Here is a 13526-nt window from a genome sequence, read left to right on the forward strand (position 1 = left end):
TTACATCTTAATGGTACTTTACTCACATCTTAATGGTACTTTACTCACATCTTAATGGTACTTTACTTACATCTTAATGGTACTTTACTCACATCTTAATGGTACTTTACTCACATCTTAATGGTACTTTACTCACATCTTAATGGTACTTTACTTACATCTTAATGGTACTTTACTCACATCTTAATGGTACTTTACTTACATCTTAATGGTACTTTACTTACATCTTAATGGTACTTTACTCACATCTTAATGGTACTTTGCTCACATCTTAATGGTACTTTACTCACATCTTAATGGTACTTTACTCACATCTTAATGGTACTTTACTTACATCTTAATGGTACTTTACTCACATCTTAATCGTACTTTACTCACATCTTAATGGTACTTTACTCACATCTTAATGGTACTTTACTCACATCTTAATGGTACTTTACTCACATCTTAATGGTACTTTACTTACATCTTAATGGTACTTTACTTACATCTTAATGGTACTTTACTCACATCTTAATGGTACTTTACTTACATCCTAATCGTACTTTACTCACATCTTAATGGTACTTTACTTACATCTTAATCGTACTTTACTCACATCTTAATGGTATTTTACTTACATCTTAATAGTACTTTACTCACATCTTAATGGTATTTTACTTACATCTTAATAGTACTTTACTTACATCTTAATGGTACTTTACTTACATCTTAATCGTACTTTACTCACATCTTAATCGTACTTTACTTACATCTTAATAGTACTTTACTTACATCTTAATCGTACTTTACTTACATCTTAATAGTACTTTACTTACATCTTAATGGTACTTTACTTACATCTTAATGGTACTTTACTCACATCTTAATGGTACTTTACTCACATCTTAATGGTACTTTACTTACATCTTAATGGTACTTTACTCACATCTTAATGGTACTTTACTCACATCTTAATGGTACTTTACTCACATCTTAATGGTACTTTACTTACATCTTAATGGTACTTTACTTACATCTTAATGGTACTTTACTCACATCTTAATGGTACTTTACTTACATCCTAATCGTACTTTACTCACATCTTAATGGTACTTTACTTACATCTTAATCGTACTTTACTCACATCTTAATGGTATTTTACTTACATCTTAATAGTACTTTACTTACATCTTAATGGTACTTTACTTACATCTTAATCGTACTTTACTCACATCTTAATGGTACTTTACTTACATCTTAATAGTACTTTACTTACATCTTAATCGTACTTTACTTACATCTTAATAGTACTTTACTTACATCTTAATGGTACTTTACTTACATCTTAATGGTACTTTACTTACATCTTAGCAAACATTTGTACCACGTGACTTTTAAAAAGAGATTTATAAGACTTTGTTGTAAATTTGAAGCGAAAGAAATAATAATGAGGACTTTGTATAGCTCCTAATCTTTAGAAGCTCTAAGCGCTTTACAAAATTAGACAACACATTTAAGATGAAAAACATATAATGATATGATTACAAAAACAAACACCATGAAATTAGAAAACATTAAAAAAAAAACATGCTGATAATATTTAAGTTAGGAAACATTATTAGGTCTTTAAGTTTGTTCTTGCAGTCGAAATAAGTGAGTTTTGACAGCACTCTTGAATGTGATCACTGTGTCTTTGTGTCTAAGATCAGTGGACAATTCAGTCCACGTTGATGGGCCCTGGTATGTAAAAGAATGCTGTCCATACGACTTTGTTTTCATAGAGGGAATAATAAGTATACGATTGTCAGAAGAGGAGCGTAAGTATCTTGCTGGTTTGTACAAATGGGTGAGGTAGGATAAGTATGTTGGACTGGAGTCCGACAGTGAAACGTAGCACAGAGAACAAATTTTGTGTTTGATTCTGGATCGAATGGATAGCCAGTGTATGGTACAGAGCGGCGGGGAGGTGTGCTCTGATCGTGGTACTCTAAGTATGATCCGAACAGCTGTGTTTTGAACTTTTTGAAGTTTCTGGAGTAGATACTGAGATGAACCAGTCATAACTGAGTTACAATAGTCCAGTCTTGAAAGTATGAATTAACTCACAAGTGTTTTAGTGGCATCAACTGAAAGATATTTGCGAATTGAGCTGATGCGTCGCAGCTCAAGATATGCAGCCTTGCATATGTTCATGAGATGTTGGTGCAATGTGAGAGTACTGTCCAGAGTAACACCTAGGTTTCGTACTGACTGTGTGAATTTAATGTTGGTTTTGCTGATATCTATTGTTTGAGGTAAGGGGTGTGAATGAGAAAGTCTTTGTGTTGTGATCAGAATGGCCTCAGTTTTATCATCATTCATCTGCAGCTTGTTACATGTCATCCATGATTTCACACCAGAAATGCACCTCTCTACACCTTGGATGGTAGCATCACCTTCAGTTGGATGGCTAGATTTGTATATGTGGGTGTCATCAGCGTACAATTTGTGAGACACTGGATTATGATCTACAACATAAATCAACTGGGCTGGAGTGTATTCAATTTGCAGATACAATTTGTTTCCTGTTGACCAAATAGAACTTGAACCACAGTAAGGCTGTATCATGAATGCCAAATACATGCTGGAGACGGCGAAGTAATATATCATGGTCTATTGTGTCGAATGCTGCATACAAATCAAGGTGGGTGAGGACTGTAATCTTTCCGCTATCCAACGCAGAGAGAATGTCATTAACTACTTTTAGAAGAGTAGTTTCAGTACTGTGGCAAGGGCGATATGCAGATTGTACATTGCTAAAAAGACTGTTTGAATTTAGATGAGATACAGGCTGGGATAGAACAACCTTTTCTAAGATTGCTTATTTGAATGGGAGATTAGAAACTGGGCGGTAGTTCTTTAAATCGTTATGGTCTAGTGTTGGTTTCTTCAGCAGAGGCTTTACAATGGCAGTTTTGAAAAATGATGGGAATTCCCCGGATGAGAGAGAGGTATTAATAACATCAGTTAGTGAAGGCAATACTGGATCTAAGCACTCAAGCAGCAGTGATGCTGGAACTGGATCAAGTTCACATGACTTTGGTGCACTCTTCGTCAGGATTGTACGTACGAAATCCATAGAGACAGGTTCAAATGCTGATAATGGTTGCCGCTCAAATTCTGTATCCCAACTGTATGGTGACGACGAGTCATTTGAAATTGTGGTATCAAGCTTATCTTTAATGGTTTGTACTTTGTCACAGAAGAAATTTGCAAACATGTCCGGAAGGTCGACTGGAGAGAAGGTAGATGGAAGTGGTGTATATTTGTTCCTTGACATTAGTTTGTTAGTAATCTCGAAGAGCTCTTTGCAGCTGGAACATTCCATGATCTTAGTAGTGTAGTGGGCTGATTTCGCTGCATGGACTATATTTGTGACATTCTTCTTAGCGGCTTCATAGATTTGCTTATGAATAGTGAGTCTGGTGGAAAGACAAAGCCTCTCAACTAACACTGCTATAAGAATAAGAAGTAACATGTAACCGACAAATTATGACTCATATGATAAATTAGGTAGAGACCTCGTTATTAAAGTAAACACAAGGTTTATCGACATCTTGAAAATATTCTAAACTGAATGACCCCATATTGTTAAAACAAATTACCAACATTTACCCGTTTTACTCGAAACTAAATGTGTCACGTAGCTCAGTATTGATAAGTGATCCATATTTTATGGTGATTTTAACGTTGATAACATTTGTTACCTGTATATTTTCTTCTCGTGGTACCGGAAAGAATGTAACAAGGATTCACAATGGCTTATGCTTTATTTCCTTTAACTACCTTAATATAATAAAATTTACTATAGGCTGTCCACAAGGGATAATTAAAATATGGCATGCTTTAATGTTCCTTCTTTCAAATTTTAGTTTCCATTTCTGCATGTTTTCATATCTACCTCTCCTAGAATTCATTTTAGCACCAACAAAGACTATAATAAACGTAAAGTAAAGCAGATTAAGAAAGTGTCTAAAATAAAAAGCCAGTAGCGGTTTATATTCATTAGCCACAAAATATAATTTTACTTTATTAGATTGACGGTTCATATAATGCACACGCATATATACTTTCTAACAATCGCAGCAGAGCTACACTACAGTATGTATACTATTGGTATATGAGAGTGTTATTTAATGAGTGCATTGTAGGATAAAAATGCTTAGTTTCGTTTGCTGTTCAGTTTTTTTCTAGTTAGAGTCTTTTAATTCAACTTAGGGTAGCTTCCTTCTCTAATGCTTTACTTCAATAAAATATAGGTTGCAGTTCATCAATGGATTATTCTCTAAGAAGTACACATTTCCTGCCTTATTTCATCAAGCTTTCCATTTTATTGCGTACTTTGGTATTAACGACGCTATTAAAGCTCTATAAACGTGTTGTTCTATCACAATGTCCTGTGTATTTCGTAATTAGTTACAATATGGGGAGAAGCATAAATTTAAAATCAATGAAATCCTAATTGTATACGATAATCTACAAACTCTGTCCCTGATGATTTTGTCTTTATTTGATAGGAATAGTTGTCGGGGTAGGGTTATTAACATGCATTTCAACTTGTAAAGAATCGAACAATCGAAGAGGTTGTCGCTTATGTATGAGTTAGAAATGTGTTATACACGGACTAAACATCGAAATTAGGTCCCTTAAAGGTCTCGAAAAGGTGAATTACAGGGATTTACGAAATGACAAATTATCTTTATAACTGTATGGATTTATTTGTCTTAACATGTACAAACAAGGAAAGAAGACAGTCTTTTGTACTAGAGGGTGGGAATATTCGTATATTTCCAATAGATTGAACAGGATTGGTTGAATTTGTAAATTAGACGGGCTCAAAATAAGAGTTTGCCAACTTCCATCGTCTGGGCAGTCATTCAGTTGGCGGCAGTGTCCACACATCGCTTTGTGGATAAGTTTATACTGGTCATCAGGATTATCCTTGTTATATTTAATTGTCGCTGAACCGTTTTGTACATTACAAAAGCAGCAACAACAACAGCAAAAGCAACAGTACGAAAATCAAATAAATGGGTCATCCACATGATTGCTAACAAAAGTAAGAACAATTTCCAGTTGTAATAAGAAAGAAGAAGAATGTGATTCAGTTTTATTTCTGTAAACGCACTTCTTTCTTTGTTTTCCTGCATTGCTATTTGCTTGCTTACAGATTTCTTGCTTCATCAGCTTTCATGCATTCTCGTCATCAGCTTTCTTGCGTTCTCGTCATCAGCTTTCTTGCGTTCTTGTCATCGTGCTTACTTGGTCGCTTGATTGCTTTTGCACATCTTACTTGCCAAATTAAACAAAATGCGTTCCTTCGTTGTAATTGCTTGATGGAAATAATCAACCAGTTATATTATTATTACAACTAAAAACATGCCACTCTATTAATCAAATATTGTATATCAATATGAAATGTGTGTAATAATGCGAGAACAAGATGATTTTCATGTAAAGCAGTGGTCCCCAACATTTTTCGTCCGAGACCCAAGAAAATATTTTTCTCAGCTTCGCGAATCCGTTTCTACATTTTTGATGAACTTTGACAACCTTAAAAAAAAATCCTGATGACTTCTATGAACCCTCCAAAACGTCCTCATGACCCTTTGTGTGGGAACCACTAACCGTAAAGGGTAATTGAAAATATAAGAATATGCAAAACGCCAAAATCTACTTCATCATTTTTATGGATTATATAATAATACATTTTATTACCGTCTGAACAAGGCTCTTTGTATCCATGAACTAAATATTTCGATTTCTAAATTTATTACATACCTATTTAATCTTACATTCTTGAACTGGTCAATCCGTATTTCCGTAACAAACCCCTAGAGTAGATCTACTTAGATGCCTTCATTGGAAGCGTAACAAGCGGGTATGTAATAAATACAAACCCGCATTCGTGTTTTATACTGAGTTGGAAGAAGAAAAGAAATTAATGTCTTACGAACACGTCTCGGCCTGACGGCCCTGGTGCATCCCTGCGCCATACCAAACTCGTTTTTTCCGCCGACTCAGAACAAAATACGGATGCAGTTTTGTGTATAACTGTTACTGACATTACTGTAATTCTGAATAAATTACTTCAACTTTAAGACTTTGTTTTCCACGATGCTTTCTTTCAATATTCATCTACAGGTATATAATGTATAACCCCTATATATATGTTATGAAAAAGGATTTTGTTCACAACCTTCTTTTCATTTCTTGCTGTGAGAAGGAATTAATCATCAGTTAAGAAATGTCTTTGCCCATGGAGAGAGAGAGAGAGAGAGAGAGAGAGAGAGTTCCGGGCTCTCTGGAAAGAGTGTTCCACTCATAACGGTGTAAATACAGCTACATCTTGGGGAATTTGGCAAGCGGAGATACGGGATATGTAACGACACAAGCCTCTTTGAGTTTCTGAGCGAAATCTTTATTGAAATGCTCAACATATAAAATTACATTCCAATATCAATCTACATAAACTTAAATTACAGATATAAGAGATACATATAAAACTACGATATTCCTTCACTTACCAACGTCACACATTTGTATAATTTATACCTTTTAGAATATAATACAGATAATTAAATATCGAATAAATTCACGATAGCTAAAGAATCTAAAATTCAATATTTCAGACTAATACCGCAATCATTTAGTAGAAATATATTTTACTGAATTTAATCTAAAATGTCAACTAATTAAACTCTATTATTTAAAGAGTATTTTATTTCTAAATTAACTATTACTGAGTATGAAGTTGGTAGCGAACGTTGCTTTTTACTTTGATCAATAATATAATTACAAGTAAATATAAGTTCTATGTGGAAAATTGTACACAGACGATACTATTACCTGTAAAGACACAAGCCTGTTTGAGTTTCTGACGGGTGAACTGGCACGTCCGTGGATTGACTCTTTTCATATCAGTTTCTTAGGACATGTCCAAATATGAAGATAGGTCTAGTTCCTGAGTACCGCGAGAATCTCAAAGGGAGGCTTCATAGTTTCTTACAGACTATCGTCTGGATCTATGTACGTCATTAGGTAAATTCTACCACGTCAGCGCGTGGAGCTTATAGCTTTGTCAGGTATTTTAGGCTTCCGCAATGAAGTAACTTAACAACTTAGTGAGTGTAGTTTTTGCTGACTTATGATACAATGGAAATGTATAGAGACTTTTGCCTTTTCTCATACGGGCGCAATCTTTATTAAATAGTATATAATTGCAATACCAAAATGAATGGATTTAATATTAAGATATTTTAATAGAAAATTACTTTCAATATAATTTAATCAAAAATTGCTTTTAATACAATTTAGAGAAAATTTCAATCTTATTACTTTTGCTAAAAAAATTATGTCCTAGTATATACCGTTAATCTTACCTTTCATTATCTTCATTTCAGAGAAATTGCGAGTGTGGATTTTTTATATGCGTTGTTTACATTAGTAGTATTTATATTAATTAAAATGCCGTTATTGATACAATCAGTAATGAATAATTAAGGGCGTTAATGCATGCAGCATACAACTATTGCACAACATTTTCAATCGCTCCATTATCTGAACATCATATGCTGAAAACTCCGTTACGGTTTTAGCGCCCTTCCCGTTCATCTATGTCAAGCTCAAGTTTCACAATTTTAAATTAATTATATGGAAGCAGTGAAACCTTTTTACCATTCCTATTTTGATTGTCTATTTTACTGAGCTCTAAGGTAATTATTGCCCCGAGTAGTTTCAAATGGGGTAATTATAACCACTCGGAGACAGAAACAATATATGTCCATGTTCAAGAGAAGATTAGAGATAACAGAAGATCTTGACAGTGATCTCATGTACATCTCTCTCTCTCTCTCTTTCTCTCTTGTGCACGCGCTCTCTGAAATTTGCTTTATATTTTTTGTATTTTACGATGTGCCATCGCGTTCAGCGTTGTATATTTATAACGCGTAAGGAGAGGACCCCTTAGGTTAAGAGAACGTATTTCATTACCACTAGAAATTTTTGCAATAAATTATGCCTAAAGAAAAATTAACTACAACTAATGCAATTCTTAAAATCGCTAGATAAATATGACTGCATGTGTTACGTAACTGGACATTTATCTACTTCTTATATTGCACTACGCCATAAGAATATATCTACCTCTTACGCAATACTACAAACCGCTCCGGTGGCCTACGTGGTTAAAGCGCCCGCGTCGGATGCGGGAACCCGCGGGTTCGACCCTCGGCCGAGTCATACTAAAGATTTACAAGATTTATATACTGTTTTCTAGCTTGGTGCTCATCATTAAGAGGTTAGTGTTAGGACTGGTAGGCCTGGCGTCAGGATAATGTGCTTGGGTGGGACAAGATGCTACATGTCTGCGGCATCGTGCCCCAGTGCTTGACATCACCATAAACTTTTCCACATATGGTAGCGATATTGCTTTTTTTTAAAGCTACTTTAAAAATCCAAATCTCTCTCTCTCTCTCTCTCTCTCTCTCTCTCTCTCTCTCTCTCTCACACAGACACACACACACACACACACACACGCGCGCGCGCGCGCGCGCGCACACACACACAAAGCTCTACAAAAACCTTCCAGCAGAATGGTTCTTCTATACCTGAACAGCGAGTTGAGCATGTTTTGAAAGGCAATGAAAGTTGAACACCAGATGGTAGAACAATTGATTAACCCTGAGAATTCATAATTGTTACTGAAAAGCGGGTTGGACAAAACATCTGCACAGTACAGTTTTCTTTAAATAAGGTCCGGTTTTATTTATTTATACTTTGAGAAAAGCGGTACCGTTTCTTTAAATAAGGCCTGGTTTTATTTACACCTTGATAGAAACGGTACCATTTCTTTAAATAAAGCATAGTTTTGTTTACTTTTCGACTGAAGCGGCACCGTTTCTTTAAATAAGGTCCGGTTTTATTTACACTTAAATAGAAGTAACAGTTTACTGTAAGAACACCCGTTTCTCAAAAGTTAAGAAAATGAAATCAGGTATCTCGAAAAATAAAATAATAAAACAAACAACTTGCAAACCTCTGATGGACAGTTGCGAACTCCTTTACAGTGCTGGAACTAAATATAGGACCCCTACTCTCTAGAAGCGTAAGGCACTTGTAAGTTTGTGTCCTCCACCCGTATCAATGAGAATTGGAAAGTTTACGCCGAAATTGTTGGCTGGAATGTTTACGACAATAATGGATGAATTGGTTGTTAAAGCTTGCAGGCTCAGAAATATTATATTTCTCTTGTTTATCCACCACTCATTCATTCCGTCCGTTTGTTTCTTTGTTCGTTTCGCTTGTCTCACCATGTTCACCGTGTATTTTATGCAAGGGAACATTTAATTTTCGTTGACAAGGGAGTGAAAAACACAAAAACTGTGTGCACAGCAATAAATGTGTGAAGTCAGGGAAGTATATACCTTTGCTCAACGAAAAGTTTCGTAATCTCAGTTCGACATTAATGCCTGGAGAGCCTGCAGTAGCTACACGAAACTGTCAATGCATCTCAGGAGTTGGATGGGTTTAAATTTGCAAGGGGGTATGTGGTGGACATATAATAAAATTAAAATATATAGAAAAAAGACCCCCATTGAACGTAGATTCATAAATGGTTATAGTAAACATTCAAAAGATTCAGAAAAAATAAAGAGGCACCTCCGAAACGGATGATATGATAACACATCCTTTTTTTTTGGAACGAAGAACTTTACTTCAATCAAATGACAATCAAGACAGATATTGAATTAACCTTGGCAAACCACAACAAAAAGAGCCAAGTGTTTGGAACCATTTTCTTAGACGCCTAACTTACGTGTCAACCAAACGTAGGAATACTATTAAAAAACTGGATAGAAAATCATCAGATAGCGCAGGCGCTTACTTGGCGACGATGGTGTAAAATATAATACGCTTTCCAGACAGCTACTCTTTAAGTCTTAAAAATAGATTCAGTCTATTAATATAGCAGTATGTAGTACAAAATAGGTACTAAATCAGGAGAACAGATCTTAGAATCTGTTAGATGTCTATTTATTTTCTCCGAATCTATTGAATGTTTGTTATAACCATGTATGAATCTACGTGCAAATGTATCTTATTATTCATGCTTTGTAAATATGCGGATTAAGATCGTAATTATTATAAGACATTTAGGCTCAATGTCATACATACTTTATCAACCAGCCACGTGTCATGTAATTTCTCATCTACACCCACTGGTTAGAAAAACGTCCAACTTATTTCATGAATCAAGCAACTTTGCTCCAAAATTTAAATATCAATGCGACACAGATCTATTTTGAAACTGCCAACATATATTTATAAATTACTTTTTTGTCACAGATAATATAATAAACTATCAATATATCGGTGAGTATTTAGAATGCATACATAGGGCAATTGAGAGAGAGAGAGAGAGAGAGAGAGAGAGAGAGAGAGAGAGATATGAAGCTGATCTTTAAAACCTTTCGGTTCGGTCACTAGCGGATGACTGTGGGCCTTCGTGGTACGTTGGTCATAGATGTATCGACCAGCAAGCAACAGTACTGGTCCAATAAACGTCAATAAAACTGTGTCCTGTTCCTTTCCAAATGTTAAACGGAGACAATGCATACTCAGCACGCAAATTACTTATATAGATATTAACCAAGAGTCTGTCTTCCATGACATCACGACAGAGGGAATATAGTTGGTTGGCTGAAAATTATACGTGAAGTCAGACTGGCCTAGTGATATTTTAATTTTGATACTTAACGCTACCGTATCCCATACGATATGGTGTTCACTAACAATCCCAATATGTACACTGTTCAAGTTCTGTAATTATAGTTTCTAGCATTTGATGAATCGACCCCAAATATTTATTTTTATTCTGCGTTAACACCGTCTAGTCATTTACCCTATTACAATGTTTAATTCATGTACGATATTTACACACATTTTACTATGGATAATTTTAACAGTAAAGTTATTTAATCGTTTCGAACTATTCAAATCGATTTATCAACTGACTGATTGATTTATTGATTTATTGGTTGATTTTTCATTTAGATCTACGCTATTTGTCCCTGAGAGATCAACATGTGATAGTCCTGGATAGTTCAGAGAGGTATCGGAGGCAAGCGCCCATCGTATTGACCACACTTCCCTCACAAAACACTTCGCAAATAGAGAGTACAACATTGGTGGTTGCGAATACCACAAGAAATGATGTAAACAGAACGACCAGCGTCCCGCTTCCCACAACCAGCACTCCCCCAACTGTTGTTATAAACGTAAGTACTGAAGTCTCAATGTATTTTCTAAGTATTTAAGCTTCTGTTTTATTATGTGATTGGAACGTTTCTTACTGTTATTTTTCATAACATCACTTAGCGAAATACCAGAGATAATCCAACAAAGAATTATCAGTCACGTGATGACTGCTACAGCCACAACTATTTTCTCAGGAACTACTTGAAATGGATGGGAAGCTTATTTAGGTTCCGCTACTAATTTTTATATTATTGCACATTGTTAAATATTAAAAGAAAAGGCATTCACCAGATCCACCCCACGTAATCATTGTCATGAAAAGTGAAATGTTTAAAGAATATACCAGTCTCTTTACTTTGATATCTGAATGATTGGGTTAAGTTTGGTTTAAGATTACACAGTTAGATCTTACTTCAGACGCACATTGCATTACAAAATTGCCATTGTGGCTATTTTCACTTCCTAAATTTCAGAGGTAAATTATCTTTCTAAACTATAACAGCCGATAACATTTTGCAAAAAGTTATTTTCCGTATTTAAGATCTGTCGGCGAATAATGCGCCGGCAGATCTAGGTACGTGCAGTTTGTTAACAGTTGGACTCGTCTTATAAGCGAATATAAACCGTAATGATATACCGAAATATATACATGAAGTTATAACAGTAATTGATATTAATTAATACATGATAATAATAGCTGTACTGAGTACGTAATAATAAATTAAATCTTATGTTAATAAAGAGGGAACTGAAGCAGTGAAAATGGAAGGGGGATGTTTCCTGCAAACGCCATTGCTGGCTTTACAAAGTATAAAATCTATTCCTTTCAATAACAAACCAATAAACAATGGTCAGGTAGCAATATCAACCACATATCCCCCCCCAAAAAAAAAAAAACAGGACGTTATTTTGCAAATTAAGTCTTGTTTGTGAATACAAAAACAAAAATAGAAAACACAAAATGGTTTATAGAAGAGCAGGTGCCTTTAAACAAAATACATATGTAATGTGCATGAGAGGTCTGGAAGAGTCGAATGTCGCCGATCTAGGGACTGTTATGTATATTTAATTTGTATTGTATGTTAGCTTTTATCCATGCCTATATGGTGTGTATATCTATTCATTATTATTAATTTTCTGTCCAAAAATGTTATTGAGCACCTTGTAATCCCTGAGAATAATAATTTGAATAAATAATTCCACGCACAAAAAATGAACACAAAATTACAAATGATTCTGCTTCTGATGTTAAAGCAAGATGATATATAAATTCATAAAAAGAAAGATTTATACATCAAAGCTTTCTTTTAAATAATAATCAGATACGCGTGTGAAAGAATTACTCAAGATAAAGTCTTATGAATGACACAAAACAAACATGAAGTAATACCATATTTATATACACGTGAAAGTGCATCTGCAACTAGATTATCTTTTCCCTTGATGTGCCTGATGGCGATAATAATTCTTGCAACATCAAACTCTACCATAATAATCTCTGATTTGTGATTTTCATATTCCCAATGAAAGTAAGGGGTTTGTTATCACTGAATGCAGTAATCGGAGGATTTGAACTGATAATATACACTTGAAAATGTTGCAAAGCCAATATCAAAGCTAAACATTCTTTCTCCATTGTGGAATAATTTCTTGGTGCTTATTTAGTTTCTTAGAAAAATAACACACTGGGTGATCTACGCCATTTTTGTGTTCATCAATCAATACTCCATTAACTTCAACATCATTTGCATCAACATACATGTATATTAAATTTGTATTGTTTGTTAGCTTTTCTTCATGGCTGTATGTTATGTATATATGTACTTGTTATTAATGTTCTGTCCAATAATATTATTGAGCACCTTGTAATTCCAGAGAATCATAGTTTGAATAAATAATTCCACCCCAAATAAACAAGCTGAGAACAACATTACAAATGAGTCTGCTTCTGATGTTATCGCAAGAATGAATAATTTTTCAATCAATCAAGATGATATATATATATATATATATATATATATATATATATATATATATATATATATATATATATATATATATATATATATATATATATATAATAAAATAAGACACAAAAGTAGAGCCAGGTATAGTTTGTTACTAAAAAGGCTATGAAAGTGAGGTTAATTTACGAAAAGGGGATGGGGTTGAGAGCATGTTGTGCCAAGGAGTGAGTTTAATCTTCTAAACTTCGATCCTGGAGTACGTTTGGTATATAATAAAAG

At 34.4% G+C, this 13526-nt stretch overlaps 1 protein-coding gene across 1 annotated transcript in view; it reads left to right on the plus strand.

The window, feature by feature from the left end:
• LOC149776332 (uncharacterized) overlaps positions 1-13526 on the plus strand; it is an 86730-nt gene that overhangs the window by 15709 nt on the left and 57495 nt on the right. The window contains exon 2 of the mRNA XM_089942843.1: positions 11077-11300. Coding sequence (XP_089798969.1) covers positions 11077-11300 — 224 coding nt within the window. The remainder of the gene's footprint in view (positions 1-11076; positions 11301-13526) is intronic.

The sequence above is a fragment of the Sinohyriopsis cumingii genome, chromosome 18 (assembly GCF_028554795.1).
Source record: "Sinohyriopsis cumingii isolate HCF-2022 chromosome 18, ASM2855479v2, whole genome shotgun sequence".
Lineage (NCBI taxonomy): Eukaryota > Metazoa > Mollusca > Bivalvia > Unionida > Unionidae > Sinohyriopsis > Sinohyriopsis cumingii.